This window comes from Salvelinus namaycush, chromosome 17 (assembly GCF_016432855.1).
Source record: "Salvelinus namaycush isolate Seneca chromosome 17, SaNama_1.0, whole genome shotgun sequence".
Lineage (NCBI taxonomy): Eukaryota > Metazoa > Chordata > Actinopteri > Salmoniformes > Salmonidae > Salvelinus > Salvelinus namaycush.
Genome location: NC_052323.1, coordinates 7990050 through 8015779, shown reverse-complemented (window position 1 = coordinate 8015779; position 25730 = coordinate 7990050). Strand labels below are relative to the sequence as shown.

Here is a 25730-nt window from a genome sequence, read left to right as displayed (position 1 = left end):
TGTTTAAAAGATTTACCTGCACAAAGGATAGCTTTGAATGGATTAATGGATTAAATTTGACATTATACCACTTTTGAGGCCTGAAAACATCTGACCAACTTAGATTTTTCAGTGAGCTATCACTTTAACTTAACTAAAATTCAAGCGGTTCTTTATGAGACAATGCTCCCAAGGCTCTGTGTTGAACGGGTGATGGCTGGGGCCGGCTTACCTCGCTCAGGATCACCCAGACGGGGCAGTCTGTGATCACAGAGAGACGAAGAGCCTCCAGGGGCCCGAACGTGGGGTCTACCTCCCCCTCGGCGATCCCATTATGAAACACTCCTAGAGGACAGAGAGAGAGGATCGATATATCAAACCAATATAACTAATGGACTGTGGCTGGAAATCTATTGACTTCCTCAATAAACACCATAGTCATGATGCAGCATTGTATTGCATTTGTACCTCAAGCTCCTAAATTATAGCAGAGTCAAGATATGTTAGTCAAGATATGTTGTGTTGACATTTCAATTGGTTCAAGCCAAAGAGGTTGTATCAAATACAACCATAACATGCTTTGCTATGATTTCTTTGTCGCTCTACCAATGGCAATCCCCGTCATTCAGGGCACATTCAGCCCCATATTTTATTTTTTTGTGGGGGGGGGCTTTCCTGTTTTGTATGTTATTTCGGCATTAATACGTGTCACATATAAATCAGTTTGCAAACCATGTAAAAAAAAATATATATCATTGAGTTAATAAAGCCCCATACAAACATGGTCTCTTTTTTGTTTTCTTCAGTAAGGCAGCTCCAAAATGCATGTGTTTCAGCCTAGCTCAGTACTTTTGTGGTGGGGTAAGCCGGCAGAAAATACAGAGCGTTGCGCCGTGATTGGCTCAGTGTTCTGTCACTCATGGGGACACTACGTCACCGCCAATTCTAAGGGTAGAGCTAGAAAATGCAAGTCCCTTGGGTGCTGCCATATAGTTACATTAGAAGTGCCCATCCAAGAAGGCTCAAGGTCATTGGCCACAGATAAAGTGACGTCAAATCACATTGTAATCTACAGTAGCTTTGATTGGACTGTTCATGTCAACATCATACTTTCAAAATCTTAGCTAGCAGTCATCATCATGAATCAAGTCCACAATCTACTAGCAAATCCTTTTTAATCCTTGTCATATGAAGAGAAATAATGAAGAGAAATTATAGATAAAACGTATTGGTGCTCATCGGCCATTGCACATAAACATTACACAACAAGTTGGAAATCGCTAATTCAACAATGAGTGGTTTGGAAGGAATCAGTGGCTAACTGCAAGCATTGCAAAGCAATCATTAGCCTTCAATTCAGTGGAGTGGCTGTGTAGTCCCAAGTCTAAGATTAAGTGTCTCTTTTCCTAGTTTAAAATGATAAACATTCAACATTGACCATGCTGTCAATGAAGCATGATTTCTGCCACGCTCAAAACAACTGTTAGCTCAGAATTGCAAAATTGGATTTTAGTGAGTTCAAGACAACTGGGAACTTGGGAACAACTAGCTTCGACTGGGAAAATACGTTTTGAACTTTCATCCAACTCGGGCCTCTTTCTAGAGCTACGACTTGAAGATCACTGATGTCATCATGATTCAACTTTTTTTTTCTCTCGAGTTCCTAGTTGTCTTGAAAGCACCATAAATCCAGAGAATGCCAGACTTTGACGACAAAATTTGCCCACAAAGGACCATCGCGCCACCTTCCTGTTCAAGTGAGCACAGCACAACAAGGTCCAAAAATGTTTTGTATGCTGCTGCATAAATTATGTAATATGCCAGGGAGATATGTATACTGTAGCTAAGAAAGTAATACTTACACAATATGTTGTGTAGTAAGCTGTTAGTAGGCCATGTGCCTCATCCTAATAATTTAGTCTATTTTCGCATACTGTTCTGACTTGGTGGTGCACATTTAGATTATAACCTGTTTTTGAGAAATGTAATCATCGAATATTGTAAGAGCTTTCATTGTCTGCTTATATGCCCCCTTTATTTATCCTATGGTTCTGACAAGGTGTACAGGGAGAACACTATAAAAACGGCCCATGTTCTAAAATCTGTTGCTATACATTTCAAAAGTGCTGAACAAATAGTTATATTGACTACGTCCGTCCTAGCTCGCTCATTAATGTCTTAATCGAAATTACGGATTGCCTCTTATCCACATGTCGTCCCCTTATGCCATAGTTTGTACATCTCAATTGTCAGTAGAAACCACATTTGTTTAAGCAAGTCAGCCATATCAGCTATGTTTTTTTAAAAGGCAGTGAATGAGTCTGAATGAACTTTTTCGCTGACAGACAAGCTTCGCTGATAGCCAGGTGTAGCAGTGGTAAGGTGTTGGGATTGCTGTTGGGACAGCTTTATGTAGGCCCTAACAGTTCGTGGGCAACCGTTTGTCACCGTTATAGTAAAATTAATGTACTGTTTAGTGTTGTGTTGTGTTGTGTATTGGCTTTGCTGGCATGCATCCCACATTTATTTATTTTTGCCCCACCAAGATTTACATGCTAAAATCGCCACTGCGCTCTACTACAGAAATGCTACCTATACAAAATCAATTCTCTCTCCTATAAATCTAGTTCCACAACGTAGAGTATCAAATCAAACATGGGGAGCATAGAGTGAGTTGTGTTTTAGGTTACACTACGCCTGAAAGCTAATATTCTACTGAGTGGAGCTGGAGGGAGAAATATAACCTGATGAACATTTGATGTCACACAATTCATTTATTTGGTCCAAACGTGAACTACTGTGCCAGATTGATATTCATTCCTGCACGAACTAATAATGAATGAGTGGGAGCGCTTGTAATAATTTATATGATGTCATAAGGATGGGTGGAGGGGGAAATTGATACAGTTACATCTCGCAATATTATTTTAGACAATATTATACCAATAGTTGGATTTTTTTTGTTCTTTTTTTTTTTCCTAAGCAGAGTTAGCTAGCACTAGTAAGCTCTACCTGCAACAAACCTCTGGTATTATTCATCCTATAGCTTGTTCTCCATCTTCTTTTTTAATAGTGAGCGAAAATGTTTTCAGCGCTTTATTCTAAAAATGATCAAAAGGAATCTTCTCATGCTCTCATCTCTATGCAGCAGACATTTAGTGAGCAATATGGTTAACATATCAAAGTGCAATAAAAACACAGCATCGAATTGCAATATATCGAATCGCGATAATCACAATACATATCGTACCAGCACCTACAGTGTCTTCAGAAAGTATTCACATCCCGTTACTGCCTCAATTTAAAATGTATTATATGTTGTTTTTGTGTCACTGATCTACACACAATACTCCATAATGTAAGAATTATGTTTTTAGAAATGTTTACAAATTAATAAAAAATGAAAAACTGTTTTGTCTTGAGTCAATAAGTATTCAAGACCTTTGTTATGGCAGGCCTAAATAACTTCAGGCATAAAAATGTGCGTAACAAGTCACATAATACGTTGCATGGACTAACTCTGTATGCAATAAAGGTGTTCAACCCAAACATACAATTACTGTATCTGTAAGGTCCCTCAGTCGAGCAATACATTTTAAGCACAGATTCAACCACGAAGACCAGGGAGGTTTTCCAATGCCTCGCAAAAAAGGCACTGATTGGTACATGGGTAAAAAAAACAGACAGACATTGAATATTCCTTTGAGCATGGTGAAGTTATTAATTACACTTTGGATGGTGTATAAATACACCCACTCACTACAAAGATAAGGCGCCCTTCGTAACTCAGTTGACGGTGAGGAAGGAAAACGCTCAGGGATTTCACCAATGGTGATTTTAAACCAGTTAAAGAGTTAAATGGCTGTGATAGAATGGATCAACAACATTGTAGTTACTCCACAATACTAACCTAAATGACAAAGTGAAAAGAAGGACACCTGTACAGAATATAAATATTCCAAAACATGCATCCTGTTTGCAATAAGGCACTAAAGTAAAACAGCAAAAAATGTGTCCTAAATACAAAGCATTATGTTCAGGGCAAATCCAAAACAACATCAACAAGATGACTTTGAATGTTCCCGAGTGTCCTAGTTACAGTTTTGACTTAAATAAGCTTGAAAATCTATGACAAGACTTGAAAATTGCTGTCAAGCAATGATCAAAAATTAACTTGACAGAGCTTGAAGAATTTTTAAAAGAATAAATGGGCAAATATTGTATAATCCAGGTTTGCAAAACTCTTAAAGACTTACTCAGAAAGACTCACAGCTGTAATCACTGCCAAAGTTGATTCTAACACGTATTGACTCAGGGGGTTAAATTCTTATCTAATCCAAATATTAGTTTTTATTTTCAATTAATAAAAACAATTATTATAATGTTTCTTCTACTTTGACAGAGTATTTTTGTGTCGCTCGTTGACAACCAATTTTAATCCCACTTTGTAGCACAACAACATGTGGAAAAAGTCAAGAGGTGTGAATATTTTCTGAAGGCGCTATAAGTATTGTGATACTGCTGTATCATGAGGTCCCTGGCAATTCCCAGCCCTAATGTCATAAGGAGTTTCATATTCAATGGGATAAAAGCTAGTGCGGAGAGCAAGAGGTCATTGTGGCTGTGTTTCAGAGAGTTGAATGACAGGCTCGGGGCCCTGCTTAAAAACTGAAAGAATACATCCTCACTCGCTTCCTCCTCCCCTACTTCCTTCCTTCATTGAATTAATCAATCATCTGTATGTCATTGGATAATGCTGTAATGAAAGCAAGGTTTCTATCCTATTGCATTGACCAAATCCACCCCTCTCAGATCTGTAATTAAGGAAGGAACCATAAAAGTATCTAACACTTGTTACTGAATCAGTTGTAACGGAATTCACCTCAAACCCTTTTTCCCCACCATGTTTTAACAACATTTTAACCCGTCTTCCTATTTCAACATGATATGAACATTGTAATGTCATTTCATCCGTTCTCTTCAATGAGCACAATGCTATCATTTTAAAACACACCGGCGCAACACTTTTCTTGCACTTCATACAATTTCAGAAAGAGCACCTAAGGTCTACTAAAACTGTGAAGTTAGCCCTTATCCACTCCTACCACTGATCCTGTAAAAGTGCTAGATTGTGCAGCAACTAATCGGTACCGTTGGAGCCCTTGATAATTGCCGTTGGCTAATGGGGATCCTAATAAAATCAACAGTCAGAGGCCTGTGTGTGTGTGTGTGTGTTATTTGTCGGGACCTGTCTCAGTCTGTGTGAACTGTCCCTGTTTGCTGGTGTATCTGCCACAAGGTTTTTGTTAGACGGAGAAGAGGATTGATGGATGGATAGATGAAAACAATAGGGAAAGACATTTAGGGATATTTTGGCAGGGGGAATAGTGTTGGCTTTGGGTGATCCTGTCTGCAGTACTAGTTCTTAACACCACTGGTAAATAAATACCCAGTACTAATTACCACCTATTGAAACATGTCCTCGGTAGCATGGTGCTAATTGAATTCTGGGACGTTTTCATTAGAACGTACTGTGTTTCGCAACGGAAAACAAAAACATGTTTCTAATTGGACGAATCCATGTTTTCCTTCCTTGCGTACATGACCCAGGCAAAGCTGTTTGTCATACTAATACTCACCTATTCTGATAAAGCCGTCCTCTGTTCTGTGGTATTTTGGTGTTTTCTCTCTCCCCTCTTTCAAGGCCTCTTTCTCAGACTGGATATTCTGTAGGAGAAGAGATAGGTGTGTGAGGAACACAATACAGGTACGCACAATACACCAAGATCGATGCAGGCAGCAACCCTGATCTGCACTCGGATCACAGCTTCAAATCTATACATCATCAACCAATGCATTCACAACAGCAAACTCCACTCTATTGTCCTCTTTTCACCTCACAGCACTAGCCATGAGCTCAGATCCAACCCACCTACGATCTCTCTGTTTCACAACATAATACAAGAGTAGAGATATCAATGAGTCTTCATAGTAAAGGGAGACGAAGGAAGCGGGACTCTAGTGTTGCTGCTGTGTCATATCCAATCTGACTGTTGGAGAAATACAGTATCTGTTTGACTTGTTTACCTAAAGCAATGAAGGAGAAAGGACGGGAGGACGGAAAGAGGGAAAATAAGCTGATCTTTTAAGAGGTTTTTCCTATTCTGTTGCTCTAAATAGAAATCAATGCGGGATGATCACACAAGTGATTATGGTAGTCAAAATATTACATTTCCCACCCACCGTTGAACTGCACCTGACAGCAAGGTTCTCTCTCTCAACTTGTCATGGGTCTAAAGATGTGCAACACTTCCATTAGCACATAGTAACTTTTTCCACATTTTGTTACGTTACAGCCTTTTTCTAAAATAGATTAAAAAAGAAAAAATCCTCATTAATCTACACACAATACCCCATAACGAAAAAAGCAAAACAGGCTTTTTACATTTTCATAAACAGGTTTTATAAACAGAAATATCACATTTACATAAATAGTCAGACCCTTTACTCAGTACTTTGTTGAAGCATTTTGGCAGCGATTAAAGCGTAGAGTCTTCTTGGGTATGATTCTTGGCACACCTGTATTTGGGAAGTTTCTCCCATTCTTCTCAAGCTCTGTCAGGTTGGATGGGGAGCATCGCTGCACAGTTATTTTCAGGTCTCTCCAGAGATGTTCGATTGGGTTCAAGTCCGGGCTCTGGCTGGGCCACTCGAGGACATTCAGAGACATGTCCCGAAGCCACTCCTGCGTTGTCTTGGCTGTGCGCTTAGGGTCGTTGTCCTGTTGGAAGGTGAACTTTATCCCCAGTCTGAGGTCCTGAGCACTCCGGAGCAGGTTTTCATTAAGAATCTCTCTGTACTTTGCTCCGTTCATCATTCCCTCGATCCTGACTAGTCTCCCAGTCCCTGCCAACGAAAAACATCCCCACAGCATGATGCTGCCACCAGCATGCTTCACCGTAGGGATGGTCTTTCTCATGGTCTGAGAGTCCTTTAGGTGCCTTTTGGCAAACTCCAAGCGGGCTGGCATGTGCCTTTTACTGAAGAATGGCTTCCATCTGGCCACTCTGCAATAAATGCCTGATTGGTGGAGTGCTACAGAGGTGGTTGTCCTTCTGGAAGGTTCTCCCATCTCCACAGAGTCACCATTGGGTTCTTGGTCACTTCCCTGACAAAAGCCCTTCTCCCCTGATTACTCACTTTGGCCGGGCGGCCAGCTCTAGGAACAGTCTTGGAGATTCCAAACTTCTTCCATTTAAGAATGATGGAGGCCACTGTGTTCTTGGGGACCTTCAATGCTGCAGAAATATTTTGGTACCCTTCCCCAGATCTGTGCCTCGACATAATCCTGTCTCGGCAACCTATGGACAATTCCTTCGACCTCAAGGCTTGGTTTTTGCGCTGACATGCCCCGTCAACTGTGGCATCTTATATAGACAGGTGTGTGCCTTTCCAAATCATATCCAATCAATTGAATTTACCACAGGTGGACTCCAATCAAGTTGCAGAAACGTCTCAAGGATGATCAATAGAAACAGGATGCACCTGAGCTCAAGTTCAAGGATCATGGCAAAGGGTCTGAATACTTACAGTATCAGTAACGTAACAAAATGTGGGAAAAGTCAAGGGTCTGAATACTTTCCGAATGCACTGTATTCTTCCCATACTGTAGGAGGAACAACAACAACAACAACACCTCCACCCTATTTGCACTCTTCCCTCAATCCCCCTTTTCTCTAGCACCATCACAGGGTCTCAATGACAATCAGGTTGAAGTATAGATCGAATGAGTGCAGGAGGGAGGAGAAGAAAGAATATAAGCGAGATAGAGACCGAGAGCGAGGGAGGAGAGACAGGAGGAGATGAATATCTTGCTCGAGCCTCTGGAAAATCCAGCTATTAATCTGTCGTGGAGAGCGGTGGTTTGCAGGGCATAATCTGAAATCCCTGCCTCGCCTCGCCTAGCCCTCCTGCCGGATGAAATATCATTTTAAGGCGAAAGCTCTCGAACAGTGGCTGGCGGGAGACAGATCTGATTACCACCGCCCGGGAGTCCTCTTTTTCTTTCTCCTCAACATTCTCGTTCTCGCTCTTTTTCTGAGAGAGAACCTTGCTCTGTCTTTAGTCATTTCTCATCTATTTTTCTTTGCCTCTCTCTCTCTCTCTGTAGCCTCTGGGGCTTAACACTGTGGGTGCTCGCCTTTCAACATGGCTTATGTGCTCCTATGTCAACAAGATGGAAGTTGACGTCATATGTCTTTCCACTTGAGAGAATTACAGTACATAATTATTGGTACCCTTGATAAAGATGAGCAAAAAATACTATAAAATACTATACAAATACTGGGCTACATTGCATGCTCCCAAAAATTATACTTCTACTGCTCAGATAATTGTTTTTGTTTAATAAATAATATAGATTTTTAAAAAGATACTGGTCGAAATTATTGGCACCCCTGTTTTCAGCACACTAGCACCTTCCCCTTAGTAGGTTAACGACCTGTTTTATGCGATTGGAGAACACGTTGGGAGGGGTCTTAGGCAGGTTAGCGTTTCTCGTCATGAATCTTGTTCTGGGGGCAGCTCGGCATTGTGGTCACTAGCTGGCACAGCCACAAAGTCATAAAATCAGATTTTAAACCTAACCCTAACCAAAATGCTAACCCGAACACCTAACATTAAATTAAGACCAAAAAGCATATACTGTGTGTGTATATATATATATATAAAATCAGGGGAGAAGGGCTTTTGTCAGGGAAGTGACCAAGAACCCAATGGTCACTCTGTGGAGATGGGAGAAACTTCCAGAAGGACAACCACCTCTGTAGCACTCCACCAAATATATATATATATATACACAGTTGTAGTCGGAAGTGTACATAGACTTAGGTTGGAGTCATTAAAACTTGTTTTTCAACCACTCCACAAATGTCTTGTTAACAAACTATATATTTGGCAAGTCGGTTAGGACATCTACTTTGTGCATAACACAAGTAATTTTTCCAACAATTGTTTACAGACAGATTATTTCACTTATAATTCACTGTATCACAATTCCAGTGGGTCAGAAGTTTACATACACTAAGTTGACTGTGCCTTTATACAGCTTGGAAAATTCCAGAAAATTATGACATGGCTTTAGAAGCTTCTGATAGGCTAATTGACATCATTTGAGTCAATTGGAGGTTCACCTGTGGATGTATTTCAAGGCCTACCTTCAAACTCAGTGCCTCTTTGCTTGACATCATGGGAAAATCTAAAGAAATCAGCCAAGACCTCCAAAAAATTAATTGTAGACCTCCACAAGCCTGGTTCATTCTTGGGAGCAATTTACAAATGCCACGTTCATCTCCACAAACAATAGAACGCAAGTATAAACACCATGGGACCATGCAGTCGTCATACCGCTCAGGAAGGAGACGTGTTCGGTCTCCTAGAGATGAACGTACTTTGGTGCGAAAAGTGCAAATCAATCCCAGAACAACAGCAAAGGACCTTGTGAAGATGCTGGAGGAAACAGGTACAAAAGTATCTATATCCACAGTGAAACGTGTCCTATATCGACATAACCTGAAAGGCCGCTAAGCAAGGAAGAAGCAACTGCTCCAAAACCACCATAAAAAGCCAGACAACGGTTTGCAACTTTGCAATGGGGACAAAGATCGTACTTTTTGGAGAAATGTCCTCTGGTCTGATGAAACAAAAATAGAACTGTTTGACCATAATGACCATTGTTATGTTTGGAGGAAAAAGGGGGATGCTTGCAAGCTGAAGAACACCATCCCAACCGTGAAGCACGGGGGTGGCAGCATCATGTTGTGGGGGTGCTTTGCTGCAGGAGGGACTGGTGCACTTCACAAAATAGATGGCATCATGAGGTAGGAAAATTATGTGGATATATTGAAGCAACATCTCAAGACATCAGTCAGGAAGTTAAAGCTTGGTTGCAAATGGGTCTTCCAAATGGACAATGACCCCAAGCATACTTCCAAAGTTGTGGAAAATGGCTGAAGGACAACAAAGTCAAGGTATTGGAGTGGCCATCACAACGCCCTGACCTCAATCCCATATAAGATTTGAACTGAAAAAGCGTGTGCGAGCAAGGAGGCCTACAAACCTGACTCAGTTACACCAGCTCTGTCAGGAGGAATGGGCCAGAATTCACCCAACTTATTGTGGGAAGCTTGTGGAAGGCTACCCGAAATGTTTGACCCAAGTTAAACAATTTAAAGGCAATACTACCAAATACTAATTGAGTGTATGTAAACTTCTGACCCACTGGGAATGTGATACAAGAAATTAAAGCTGAAATAAATCATTCTCTCTACTATTATACACAAGAGGATCTTCCAGCAAGACAATAACACCAATCATACATCAAAATCCACAAAGAAATGGTTAATTGACCACAAAATCAAAATGTTGCAATGCCCATCTCAGTCTCCGGACTTGACCCCTTTGGAAACCTGTGGTTTGAATTGAAGAGGGCAGTCCATACGAACAAACGAATGACATCAAGAATTTGGAAAGATTCTGTATGGAGGAATGGTCTAAGATCCCTCCAAATGTGTTCTTCGATCTCATAAAACATTTTAGAAAAAGACTCAGTGTTGATATCTTTGCAATGGTACAGTGCTGGAATGATAAAAACAGGGACGCCAATCATTTTGAACCCTATCTTTTAGCATTTTTTTGTATTAGTTGTTAAACCAAGTATTTTCTCTGAGCAGTTGTCTTAAGTATAAAGTAACATAATTTACCAAACATTTGCTGCATGCAATATAGATTAGAATTTGTATAATTTACTTTACATATTATTTTGTATTTATCATTATCAAGGGTGCAAATAATTAAGGACCTGACTGTAAGTCTTTCCAGAGAGAGATGTAGCCAGCATGGCCCTCCAAGACATGGGCTGTATCTCAACAGAAATAACAGATAAGAATACAGATATTGTGAGTGTATATAATCTTGTATGTAACAATACAGGTATGGCTGAATGTGTGTAACATTAAATATTATTACACTGTACTTGTGTGTGTGTATATACACTGCTCAAAAAAATAAAGGGAACACTAAAATAACACATCCTAGATCGGAATGAATGAAATATTCTTATTAAATACTTTTTTCTTTACATAGTTGAATGTGCTGACAACAAAATCACACAAAAATTATCAATGGAAATCAAATTTATCAACCCATGGAGGTCTGGATTTGGAGTCACACTCAAAATTAAAGTGGAAAACCACACTACAAGCTGATCCAACTTTGATGTAATGTCCTTAAAACAAGTCAAAATGAGGCTCAGTAGTGTGTGTGGCCTCCACGTGCCTGTATGACCTCCCTACAACGGCTGGGCATGCTCCTGATGAAGTGGCGGAAGGTCTCCTGAGGGATCTCCTCCCAGACCTGGACTAAAGCATCCGCCAACTCCTGGACAGTCTGTGGTGCAACGTGGCGTTGGTGGATGGAGCGAGACATGATGTCCCAGATGTGCTCAATTGGATTCAGGTCTGGGGAACGGGCGGGCCAGTCCATAGCATCAATGCCTTCCTCTTGCAGGAACTGCTGACACACTCTAGCCACATGAGGTCTAGCATTGTCTTGCATTAGGAGGAACCCAGGGCCAACCGCACCAGCATATGGTCTCACAAGGGGTCTGAGGATCTCATCTCGGTACCTAATGGCAGTCAGGCTACCTCTGGCGAGCACATGGAGGGCTGTGCGGCCCCCCAAAGAAATGCCACCCCACACCATGACTGATCCACCGCCAAACCCGGTCATGCTGGAGGATGTTGCAGGCAGCAGAATGTTCTCTACGGCGTCTCCAGACTCTGTCACGTCTGTCACATGTGCTCAGTGTGAACCTGCTTTCATCTGTGAAGAGCACAGGGCGCCAGTGGCGAATTTGCCAATCTTGGTGTTCTCTGGCAAATGCCAAACGTCCTGCACGGTGTTGGGCTGTAAGCACAACCCCCACCTGTGGACGTCGGGCCCTCATACCACCCTCATGGAGTCTGTTTCTGACTGTTTGAGCAGACACATGCACATTTGTGGCCTGCTGGAGGTCATTTTGCAGGGCTCTGGCAGTGCTCCTCCTTGCACAAAGGCGGAGATAGCGGTCCTGCTGCTGGGCTGTTGCCCTCCTACGGCCTCCTCCACGTCTCCTGATGTACTGGCCTGTCTCCTGGTAGCGCCTCCATGCTCTGGACACTACGCTGACAGACACAGCAAACCTTCTTGCCACAGCTCGCATTGATGTGCCATCCTGGATGAGCTGCACTATCTGAGCCACTTGTGTGGGTTGTAGACTCCGTCTCATGCTACCACTAGAGTGAAAGCACCGCCAGCATTCAAAAGTGACCAAAACATCAGCCAGGAAGCATAGGAACTGAGAAGTGGTCTGTGGTCACCACCTGCAGAACCACTCCTTTATTGGGGGTGTCTTGCTAATTGCCTATAATTTCCACCTGTTGTCTATTCCATTTGCACAACAGCATGTGAAATGTATTGTCAATCCATGTTGCTTCCTAAGTGGACAGTTTGATTTCACAGAAGTGTGATTGACTTGGAGTTACATTGTGTTGTTTAAGTGTTCCCTTTATTTTTTTGAGCAGTGTATGTATATACACAGTACCAGTCAAAAGTTTGGAGACACCTACTCATTCAAGGGTTTTTCTGTATTTTTACAAATTTCTACATTGTAGAATAACAGTGAAGACATCAAAACTATGAAATAACACATTAACCAAGAAAAGTGTTAAACAAATCAAAATATATGTTTTGGTTACTACATGATTCCATATGTGTTATTTAACAGTTCTGATGTTTCACTATTATATAGTAAAACAAAGAAAAAATAAAGAAAAACCCTGGAATTAGTAGGTGTGTCCAAACTTTTGACAGGTACTGTATGCAGTGGCAAGAAAAAGTATGTGAACCCCTAGGCTAATGACTTCTCAAAAGCTAATTGGAGTCAGGAGTCAGCTAACCTGGAGTCCAATCAATGACACGAGATTGGAGATGTTGGTTAGAGCTGCCTTGCCTTATAAAAAACACTCACAAAATGTGAGTTTGCTGTTCACAAGAAGCATTGCCTGATGTGAACCATGCCTTGAACGAAATAGATCTCAGAAGACCTAGGATTAAGAATTGTTGATTTGCATAAAGCTGGAAAGGGTTACACAAAAGTATCCCTAAAAGCATTTTCTGTTCATCAGTCCACGGTAAGACAAATTGTCTATGAACGGAGAAAGCAGTTCAGCTACTCTCCCTAGGAGTGGCCGTCCTGCAAAGAAGACTGCAAGAGCACAGCGCAGAATGCTCAATGAGGTTAAGAAGAATCCTAGAGTGTCAGCTAAAGACTTACAGAAATCTCTGGAACATGCTAACATCTCTGTTACGAGTCTAAGATACGTAAAACACTTGGGAGAACACCACGGAAGAAGCCACTGCTGTCCAAAAAAAAACATAGCTGCACGTCTGAAGTTTCCAAAAGTGCACCTGGATGTTCCACAGCGCTACTGGAAAAATATTCTGTGGACAGATGAAACTACAGTTGAGTTGTTTGGAAAGAACAAACAACACTATGTGTGGAGAAAAAAAGGCACAGCACACCAACATGAAAACCTCATCCCAACTGTAAACTATGGTGGAGGGAGCATCATGGTTTGGGGCTGCTTTGCTGCCTCAGGTCCTGGAAAGCTTGCTATCACCAACGGAAAAATGAATTCCCAAGTTTATCAAGACATTTTGCAGGAAAATGTTAGGCTATCTCTCCGCCAATTGACGCTCAACAGAAGTTGGGTGACGCAACAGGACAACGACCCAAAACACTGAAGTAAATCAAAAACAGAATGGCTTCAACAGAAGAAAATACGCCTTCTGGAGCGGCCCAGTCAGAGTCCTGACCTCAACCCGATTTGAGATGCTGGGGCATGACCTCAAGAGAGCAGTTCACACCAGACATCCCAAGAATATTGCTGAACTGATACAGTTTTTTGAAGAGGAATGGTCCAAAATGAAAGAAAACATTTTTCCACCCTGCACAGTGAATGTTTACATGGTGTATTCAATAAAGACATTGTGTGTTATTAGTTTAAGCAGACTGTGTTTGTCTATTGTTGTGACCTAGATGAAGATGAGATTTTAAGTATGTGAACCCTTTGGAAATACCTGGATTTCTGCATAAGTTGGCCATAAAATCTCATATATATATATATATATATATATACACACACACACACACACAGTGCCTTGCAAAACTATTCATCCCCCTTGGCGTTTTTCCTAATTTATTGCATTACAACCTGTAATTTAAATTGATTTTTATTTGGATTTCATGCAATGGACATACACAAAAGTCAAAATTGGTGAAGTGAAATTCCAAAAAAATTAAAAACGGAAAAGTGGAGTGTGCATACACCCCCTTTACTATGAATCCCCTAAATAAGATCTGGTGCAACCAATTACCTTCAGAAGTCACATAATTAGTTAAATAAAGTACACCTGTGTGCAATCTAAGTGTCACATGATCTCAGTATATATACACCTGTTCTGAAAGACCCCAGAGTCTGCAACACCACTAAGCAAGGGGCACCACCAAGCAAGCGGCAGCATGAAGACCAAGGAGGTCTCCAAACAGGTCAGGGACAAAGTTGTGGAGAAGTACAGATAAGGGTTGGGTTATAGAAAAATATCAGAAACTTTGAACATCCCACGGAGCCACATTAAATCCATTAGGAAAAAAATGGAAAGAATATGACACCACAACAACCTGCCAAGAGAGGGCCGCCCACCACAACTCACGGACCAGGCAAGGAGGGCATTAATCAGAGAGACAACAAAGAGACAACAAAGAGACTAAAAATAACCCTGAAGGAGCTGCAAAGCTCCACAGCGGAGATATGAGTATCTGTCCATAGGACCACTTTAAGCCGTACACTCCACAGAGCTGAGCTTTACGGAAGAGGTGCCATAAAAAAAATAAGCAAACATGTTTGGTGTTTGCCAAAAGACATGAGGGAGACTCCCCAAACATATGGAGGAAGGTACTCTTGTCAGATGACACTAAAATTGAGCTTTTTGGCAATCAAGGAAAACGCTATGTATGGCACAAACCCAACACCTCTCATCACCCCAAGAACACCATCCCTACAGTGAAGCATGGTGGTGGCAGCATCATGCTGTGGAGATGTTTTTCCATCGGCAGGGACTGGGAAATTGGTCAGAATTAAAGGAACGATGGATGGCGCTAAATACAGGAAATTCTTGAGGGAAACCTGTTTCATTCTTCCAGAGATTTGAGACTGGGACAGAGGTTCACCTTCCAGCAGGACAATGACCCTAAGCATACTGCTAAAGCAACACCTGAGTGGTTTAAGGGGAAACATTTAAATGTCTTGGAATGGCCTAATGAAATTCCAGACCTCAATCCAATTGAGAATCTGTGATATGACTTAAAGATTGCTGTACATCAGCAGAACCCATCCAACTTGAAGGAGCTGGAGCAGTTTTGCCTTGAAGAATGGGCAAAAATCCCAGTGGCTAGATGTGCCAAGCTTATAGAGACATACCCCAAGAGACTTGTAGCTGTAATTGCTGCAAAAGGTGGCTCTACAAAGTATTGACTTTGGGGAGGTGAATAGTTATGCACGCTCAAGTTTCCATTTTTTTTGGGGTGTTATTTCTTGTTTGTCTTCAAAGTGGTAGGCATGTTGTGTAAATCAAATGATACAAACCCCCCAAAAATACATTTTAATTCCAGGTTGTAAGGCAACAAAATAGGAAAAATGCCAAGGGGGGAGAATACTTTCGCAAGCCACTGTATATACACAAAAGTATGTGGACGCCCCGTTAAATTAGTGGATTCGGCTATTTCAGCCACACCCGTTGCTGACAGGTGTATAAAATCGAGCACACAGCCATGCAATCTCCATTGATAAACATTGGCAGTAGAATGGCCTTATTGAAGAGCTCAGTGACTTTCAACGAGGCACCATCTTAGGATACCACCTTTCCAGCAAGTCAGTTTGTCAAATTCTGCCCTGCTAGACCTGCCCCGGTTAATTGTAAGTGCTGTTTTTGTGAAGTGGAAAGGTCTAGTTGCAACAATGGCTCAGTCGCGAAGTGGTAGGCAACACAAGCTCACAGAACGGGACCACTGAGTGCTGAAGCGCGTAGAAATCGCTTGTCCTCGGTTGCAACACTCACTACCGAGTTCCAAACTGCCTCTGTAAGCAACGTCAGCACAGGAACTGTTCGTCGGGAGCTTCATGAAATAGGTTCCATTGCCGAGCAGCCACACACAAGCCTAAGATCACCATGTGCAATTCCAAGTGTTGGCTGGAGTGGTGTAAAGCTCGCCGCTATTGGACCCTGGAGCAGTAGAAACGCGTTCTCTGGCGTGATGAATCACGCTTCACGATCCAGCAATCTGATGGACGAATCTAGGTTTGGCGGATGCCAGGAGAACGCTACCTGCCCCAATGTATAGTGTCAACTGTAAAGTTTGGTGGAGGAGGAATAATGCTCTGGGGCTGTTTTTCGTGGTTCGGGCTAGGTCCCTTAATTCCAGTGTAGGGAAATCTTAACGCTACAGCATACAATGACATTCTAAATTATTCTGTGCTTCCAATTTTGTGTCAAAAGTTTGGGGGATGGCCCTTTCCTGTTTCAGCATGACAATGCCCCGTGCACAAAGCGAGGGCCATACAGAAATGGTTTATCGAGATCGGTGTGGAAGAACTTGACTGGCCTGCACATAGCCCTGACCTCAACCCCATTTAACACCTTTGGGATGAATTGGAACGGAGACTGCAAGCCAGGCCCAGTCGTCCAACATCAGTGCCCGACCTCACTAATGCTCGTGGCTGAATGGAAGCAAGTCCCCGCGGCAATGTTCCAACATCTAGTGGAAAGCCTTCCCAGAAGAGTGGAGGCTGTTGTAGTAGCAAAAGGGGGACCAACTCCATGTTAATGACCATGATTTTGGAATGAGATGTAGGTGTCCACATACTTTTGGTCATGTAGTGTGAACAAGATTATAAACGTGTAAGGCATGTAATGTTTTGGTCCCATTTTCATGAGGTGAAGTAAAAGATCCCAGAAATGTTTCATACGCACAACAAGCTTGCACAAATTTCTTTACATACCTGTTAGTTAACATTTCTCCTTTGCCAAGATAATCCATCCATCTAACAGGTGTGGCATATCAAGAAGCTGATCAAACAGCACGATCATTACACAGGTGCACCTTGTGCTAGGGACAATAAAAGGCCACTCTAAAATGTGTAGTTTTGTCACACAACACAATGCCACAGACTTCTCAAGTTTTGAGGGAGCGTGCAATTGGCATGCTGACTGCAGGAATGTCCACCAGAGCTGTTGCCAGAGAACTGAATGTTAATTTCACGATCATAAGTCACCTCCAACAATAAGCCACCTCCACCTACAGCAACCTTTCAGTTACTGGCCCAACGCTATAACCAATAGGCTACCTGCCGCCCCTCGAGGCAAGATGAATCAGGCTTATAGCAGCGAGCTTTGTATTAAAATAGAATATGTGGTATAAAGGTTATGTACGTAACGTAAAATGAAACTGATAATAATGTGCGGGTGAATAGTGGTGAGACTCACGTCAAAAGGCAGCACCTCCACAGAGGTGTTGAATAGCTTGTCCCCTGGGTGCTCAATGTTCCCGCTCCGGAAGAAATACCTAGAGAGAAAGAGAGAGAGAAAGAGAGAGGATAACAAATGGGGGGGATGACAATTTGATATTCAACACAAATTGATCCACCATTATTATCATAATCAGCCAGCCAGGAAGTCACCAAGTTCAATCTCTATCTCCATTTGCTTTCTATAAATGCATGTGCCACCAAGTACCTAACAGCAGCCTGAACCGTCCGCTACCCCCAAAAACGCCTCTGAGGTAACAGGGGTGACCAAAGAGCCACAACATGGCCATTAGTCATTAACAGTTACAGGGGTCCAGAGTAGATAGACCATCTGCCCTGACAGTAATGGGAAGAAATATTATTCATTTGTGCCTAGTGGAGAGAGAGAGAGAGAGAGAGAGAGAGAGAGAGAGAGAAAGAGACAGTTTGGGACATGTGTGAAGTGTGTATATGTGCACAAAAATCTGTGTGTTTGTGTGTGTGTGTGTGTGTGTGTGTGTGTGTGTGTGTGTGTGTGTGTGTGTGTGTGTGTGTGTGTGTGTGTATGTGTGTGTGTGTGTGTGTGTGTGTTTATGTCCATGCATACACACGTGTGTGTGTCCATGTATGTGTCTGTATTCAAGCATGCCATGTATGTGTGTATCCGAGCATGTGAGCGCACACACACCTTTCGATGCGGACAGGTGTGAAGAAACGGATGCGGATGAAGTCTCCAGCCACGGGTGTGAAGGCCCAGAAGAAGTCCTCTCCCAGGTAGGCCTTCTCCAGGGTGAAGTGCTGGTATGTCTTTAGGCTGGTGGTCACCTCTGCCAGCGGGTTGGCATGGCCCTTGTGCAGAGTCTGCTTGCCAAAGTCCTTGTCCTGAAGCAAACCATTAGACCATAGGATGGGGGTCAGAGAGGGGAGAGATGGAATTGTTTCTATCCCTAAGCTCTCATATTGACTTTGAGGGTGCAGTTAGCTGAAGACATAGAGATTAATTCTAACTTGATATTTGGGAGCGTGACAATTCTTGATTTTTCTTGATCCTTGATTTTGCTGCGGCAATTCTGACATTTTGCATGGCATTATGCAATGACTTTATCCAATTTGTCGTGACAATGCGCTGACCAGGGACAAGGTTGTTGACGTATGGCTTGATATAACCATATTATACTTTAAATGTGGGTTTATTGGTTGAAAATGCGAGCCCTCTTCTTCTACTGCGGTGATGGGTCAGTTTGATGCGATAATATTGTGATGATTTGACTGTTTTACAGGGAAATAGTGCAGTGATTGGTCAAATTTTCCAAACCTCGCATAATATGCAGGGAATTGTTGATTTAGCAAAAATAATTATGTTGCAGAATCCTCGAGGAACTGATTTATTCAGTTTACATGATTTACTTGAAAATGAACGCGAGTCATGCTCTCTTACTGTTGCCAAAAATGATGCGATCTCACATGGAGTTCATGCAACGTCATCACAACAGAGAATTGTATATTCCCAACACTGGATAATGTCACAACAAATCTCTGTGAGATGACTTATAACAATGTACATTTTTTCAGCTTCCTTTTAGGCCTATGCAAATGTACTGTACTTCAAATTCATACGATAATGGTGACGGTGCATCAAATGTATGCAAATCTTTATGAATTTGTCATAGTTCTAATTGTATGGATCCCTATTTAAATAAACTAGTGTTACTTTGAGATTATTTGTACATGACATGTATGCTAACTGAGGGACATTGAATAAAATGTGTTTTTGGTTAGAAAATGCTAATATTAACCGTTGGTGGCAGTGGATAACCAATGGATGGATTGCAGTCTCTTTTTGTCCATAAGAAACCAACATGTAAATAAATAAAATAAAAAAATTGCTCGCGTACAGCAAAATGCTTATGTTTTTAGCTCCAAAGATGCAGTAATACAAAACAATACACAAATCCCCAAAATAGTCTGGAATATGATTAAATGAATTAATGAATATAAATACACACATATGTACACACACACACACACACACACACACACACACACACACACACACACACACACACACACACACACACACACACACACACACACACACACACACACACACACACACACAAACAACCATTCAAAAGTTTGGGGTCACTTAGAAATGTCCTTGTTTTGAAAGAAAAGCACATTTTTTGTCCATTAAAATAACATCAAATTGATCAGAAATACAGTGTTAATGTTGTAAATGACTATTGTAGCTGGAAACGGCTGATTTTTAATGGAATATCTACATTGGCCCATTATCAGCAACCATGACTCCTGTGTTCCAATGGCATGTTGTGTTAGCTAATCCAAGTTTATCATTTTAAAAGGCTAATTGGTCATTAGAAAACCCTTTTGCAATTATGTTAGCACAGCTGAAAACTGTTGTTTTGATTAAAGAAGCAATAAAACTGGCCTTCTTTAGACTAGTTGAGTATCTGGAGCATCAGTATTTGTGGGTTCGATTACAGGCTCAAAATGGCCAGAAACAAAGAACTTTCTTCTGAAACTTGTCAGTCTATTCTTGTTCCGAGAAATTAAGACTTTAACATGTGAGAAATTGTCAAGAAACTGAAGATCTCGTACAATGCTGTGTACTACTCCCTTCACAGAACAGCGCAAACTGGCTCTAACCAGAATAGAAAGAGGTGTGGGAGGCCCAGGTACTGAGTAAGAGGACAAGTACATTAGAGTGTCTAGTTTGAGAAACAGACGCCTCACAAGTTCTCAACTGGCAGCTTCATTAAATAGTACCCGCAAAACACAAAGTCTCAATGTTAACAGTGAAGAGGTGACTCTGGGACGCTGGCCTTCTAGGCAGAGTTGTAAAGAAAAAGCCATATCTCAGACTGGCCAATAAAAATAAAAGATTAAGATGGGCAAAATAACACAGACACTGGACAGAGGAATTCTGCCTAGAAGCCCAGAATCCCGGAGTCGCCTCTTCACTGTTGACGGTGAGACTGGTGTTTTGCAGGTACTATTTAATTAAGCTCTTCACAGCACTTCACAGATCTTCATTGTAAAGGGTTTAAACACGGTTTCCCATGCTTGTTCAATGAACCATAAACAATAAATGAACATGCACCTGTGGAACGGTCGTTAAGACACTAACAGCTTACAGACGGTAGGCAATTAAGGTCACAGTTATGAAAACTTAAGATACTAAAGAGGCCTTTCTACTGACTCTGAAAAATACCAAAATAAAGATGCCCAGGGTCCCTGCTCATCTGCGTGAACGTGACTTAGGAAACCTGCAAGTAGGCATGAGGACTGCAGATGTGGCCAGGGCAATAAATTGCAATGTCCGTACTTTGGTGCGAAAAATGCAAATCAATCTCAGAACAACAGCAAAGGACCTTGTGAAGATGCTGGAGGAAACAGGTACAAAAGTATTTATATCCACAATAAAACGTGTCCTATAATGACATAACCTGAAAGGCCGCTCAGCAAGGAAGAAGCCACTGCTCCAAAACCACCATAAAAAAAGCCAGACTACTGTTTGCAACTGCACATGGGGACAAAGATCGTACTTTTTGGAGAAATGTCCTCTGGTCTGATGAAACAAAAATAGAACTGTTTGACCATAATGACCATTGTTATGTTTGGAGGAAAAATGGGGAGGCTTGCAAGCCGAAGAACACCATCCCAACTGTGAAGCACGGGGGTGGCAGCGTCATGTTGTGGGGGTGCTTTGCTGCAGGAGGGGCTGGTGCACTTCACAAAATAGATGGCATTATGAGGGAAGAAAATTATGTGGATATATTGAAGCAACATCTCAAAACATCAGTCAGGAAGTTAAAGCTTGGTCGCAAATGGGTCTTCCAAATGGACAACGACCCCAAGCATACTTCCAAAGTTGTGGTAAAATGGCTTAAGGACAACAAAGTCAAGGTATTGGAGTGGCCATCACAAAGCCCACAAATCCCTTTTTTTGGCAGACCCGAAAAAGCATGTGCGAGCAAGGAGGCCTACAAACCTGACTCAGTTACACCAGCTCTGTCAGAATGGGCCAGAATTCACCCAACTTATTGTGGGAAGATTGTGGAAGGCTACCCGAAACGCTTGACCCAAGTTAAACAATTTAAAGGCAATGCCACCAAATACTAATTGAGTGTATGTAAACTTCTGACCCACTGGGAATGTGATGAAAGAAATAAAAGCTGAAATAAATCATTCTCTCTACTATTATTCTGACATTTCACATTCTTAAAATAAAGTGGGGATCCTAACTGATCTAAGACAGGGAATTTTTACTCGGATTAATTGTCAGCAATTGTGAAAAACTGAGTTTAAATGTATTTGGCTAAGGTGTATGTAAACTTCCGACTTCAACTGTGTACACACACGCGCACACACACACACACACACACAGTACCAGTCAAAAGTTTGGACACACCTACTCATTCAAGGGTTTTTCTTTATTTGACAATTTTCTACATTGTAGAATAATTGTGAAGACATCAAAACTATAAAATAACACATATGGAATCATGTAGTAATAAAAAAAAAGTGTTAAACAAATCAAAATATATTTTAGATTCTTCAAAGTAGTCACCCTTTGCCTTGACAGCTTTGCATACACTTGGCATTCTCTCAACCAGCTTCATGAGGAATGCTTTTCCAACAGTCTTGAAGGAGTTCCCACATATGCTGAGCACTTGTTGGCTGCTTTTCCTTCACTCTGCGGTCCAATTCACCCCAAACCATCTCAATTGGGTTGAGGTCGGGTGATTGTGGAGGCCAGGTCATCTGATGCAGCACTCCCATTACTCTCCTTCTTGGTAAAATAGCCCTTACACAGCCTGGAGGTGTGTTTTGGGTCATTGTCCTGTTGAAAAACAAATGATTGTCCTACTAAGCGCAAACCAGATGGGATGGCGTATCGCTGCAGAATGATGGAGGCCAATGTGTTCTTGGGGACCTTCAATGCTGCAGAAATATTTTGGTACCCTTTCCCAGATCTATGCCTCGACACAATCCTGGCTTGGTTTTCATTCAGACATGCACTGTCAACTGTGGGACCTTATATAAACAGGTGTGTGCCTTTCCAAATCAAGTCCAATCAATTGAATTTACCACAGGTGGACTCCAAACAAGTTGAAGAAACATCTCAAGGATGATCAATGGAAACAAGATGCACCCGAGCTCATTTTCGATCCTCATAGCAAAGGGTCTGAATACTTATGTAAATAAGATATTTCTTCTTGTTATTTTTAATACATTTGCAAAAATTTCTACAAACCTGTTTTTGTTTTGTTGTTATGGGGTATTGTGTGTAGATTGCTGAGGATATTATATTTTTGAATCCATTTTAGAATAAGGCTGTAACATAACAAAATATGGAAAAAGTTCATAAACTTTGATCAGCACAAAGAACAAATCATGAAGGGCATTTCTTTACAAACACGCATCCAATCGCCTTGGTCCCTTACCCTTACTAAACCAATCACACGCTTCAATCTGATGTGAAAGAAAAATTATGGATCTCCCTTGTGAAGCAGCCTCAGTTACAATGCTTGTTATGTAGATCTGCAGGCGCATATGCTCCAATTTCAAAACAATTTGAAGGCACAGTTGAAAAGTTAAAATAGTTAACGCACTGAATATACACTGGATTAATTCAAAAATAAAAGCGTTACTTTTTCCAATGCGTGAGAAATGTGGAGAAAGGTGTGAAGAGGGTCAAATGAGTGTCTCACGCTCATTGCGTGAGAGTTGTAAGCACTGATAAAATACTATTCATTTCAGTGGTGGAGGCCAGGCCTGCTAGGTGGAGAATCTCTAAATTGAGAAAGCGCTGGGCGTATTGATAGTGAATTGATTGGGTTAGATTGCAGTAGCAGTCTTCAGGCTGATATCCACTGATCTTAACAATCAGAGACATTAAACACAGTATTCTTTACTTTGTAGTAAAAAATCTGGAATCTGTGTGGTGACTTGAAATGTATCAGTGCTGCAGTGCTCAGAGACTTGAACGCTAACATTTAAACATATACAGATAAGATAAGCTGACATGCACAGTGAAAGGATGCTAGAGTATACAAAATGTATTGATTGGCTAGCGAGTCAGTGGGATACGGAAACAGACAATGCTCGCGACGTACATACCTTGAGTTTCTGGATCTTTCCGGCCAGGGAGGAGTGGGTGCCCACATGCTGGAAGAGCGAGGGCTTGAAGCGAATCCTCAGGTTGGCCTTCTGCCTGTCGCAGTGTTTCTGTGTGTGTGGCAGACGGGAGAGTTGAGAAAGAGAGAGGAGCAGGGAGAGAGAAAGAGAGTAGGAGTGTGTGGGAGTTCCACAATTTTCTGAGACTGAGACCATTTTGGCAAGTGCAATTGAAAGGCATAGTATTTATACAATACATGGCCAAAAGCATGTGGATACCCCTTCAAATTAGTGGATTCGGCTATTTCAGCCACACCCATTACTGACAGGTGTATAAAATCGAGCACACAGAAATGCTATCTCCATAGACAAACGTTAGCAGTAGAATGGCCTTACTGAAGAGCTCTGAGTCTTTTTACGTGGCACCGTCATAGGATGCCACCTTTCCAACCAGTCAGTTCGTCAAACTTCTGCCCTGCTAGAGCTGCCCCGGTCAACTGTAAGTACTGTTATTGTGGAAACATCTAGGAGCAACAATGGCTCAGTCGTGAAGCCAAACAAGCTCACGTAACGAGACTGCCGAGTGCTGAAGCTCGCAATAATCGTTTGTCCTCGGTTGCAACAAGTCACTACAGAGTTCCCAACTGCCTCTGGAAGCAACCTCTTGGCAGCAGCTAATGGGGATTAATAATAAATACAAATACGTCAGCACAATAACTTTGTCAGGAGCTTCAAGAAATGGGTTTCCATGGCCGCGCAGCTGCACACAAGCCTAAGATCACCATGAGCAATGCCAAGCGTTGGCTAGAGTGGTGTTAAGGTCGCCGCCATTGGACTCTGGAGCAGTGGAAACGCATTCTCTGGAGTGATGAATCACGCTTCACCATCTGGCAGTCCGATGGACGAATCTGGATTTGGAGGATGCCAGGAGAACGCGACCTGCCCCAATGCATAGTGCCAACTGTAAAGTTTGTGGAGGAGGGATAATGGTCTGGGGCTGTTTTTCGTGGTTCAGGCTCCTTAATTCCAGTGAAGGGAAATCTTAACGCTACAGCATACAATGACATTCTTGGCGATTCTGTGCTTCCAACTTTGTGGCAACAGTTTGGGGAAGGGCCTTTCCTGTTTCAACATGACATTGCCCCCGTGCACAAAGCGAGGTCTATACAGAAATGGGCCGGTGTGGAAGAACTAGACTGACCTTCACAGAGCTCTGACCTGAACTCCAGGCCTAATCGTCAACATCAGTGCCCGACCTCACTAATGCTCGTGGCTGAATGGAAGCAAGTCCCCGCAACAAGTTTCCAACATCTAGTGGAAAACCTTCCAAGAAGAGTGGAGGCTGTTATAGCAGCAGGAAGGACCAACTCCATATTAATGCCCATGATTTTGGAATGAGATGTTCGACGTCCACATACTTTGGGTCATGTAGTGTATGTACAGGTAACTGCCAAAATAAAGGAAACCCCAACATCAGGTGTCTTAATAGGGTGATTGGCAACAATGTTGCCACCAAAACAGCTTCAATGCACCTTGGCATAGATTCTACAAGTGTCTGGGATGCGAACACCATTCTTCCATGAGAAATTCTATAATTTGGTGTTTTGTTGATGGAAAACGCCGTCTCATAAGTGTTCAATTGGGTTGAGATCTGGTGACACACACACACAAACACATCGTTTAAATCACCCATGCTCCTTTGAGAACACTCTTTCAAATTCACAGAGATCTCTTCTTTTAGCCGTGGTAGCCAAAATATTGGTGAAATAGGTATTTTTTATAATGACCGCAACCATGATGGGATGTTAATTGCTTAATTAACTCAGGAACACCACCTGTGTGGAAGCACCTATTTTCAATATACTTTGGCTGCGTTTACACAGAGAGACCAATTCTGATATTGTTTTCACTAATTGGTCTTTTTACCAATCAGATCAGCTTAGCGAAAAG

General features: G+C 41.9%; 1 protein-coding gene across 1 annotated transcript in view; it reads right to left on the bottom strand.

Moving 5' to 3' along the window:
• mgat4b (alpha-1,3-mannosyl-glycoprotein 4-beta-N-acetylglucosaminyltransferase B) overlaps positions 1-25730 on the bottom strand; it is a 220767-nt gene that overhangs the window by 2158 nt on the left and 192879 nt on the right. The window contains exons 10-14 of the mRNA XM_039012084.1: positions 23784-23891; positions 18328-18521; positions 17620-17698; positions 5619-5706; positions 212-324 (exon numbers count right to left, since the gene is read on the bottom strand). Of these exons, the coding sequence (XP_038868012.1) occupies positions 212-324; positions 5619-5706; positions 17620-17698; positions 18328-18521; positions 23784-23891 (582 nt within the window). The remainder of the gene's footprint in view (positions 1-211; positions 325-5618; positions 5707-17619; positions 17699-18327; positions 18522-23783; positions 23892-25730) is intronic.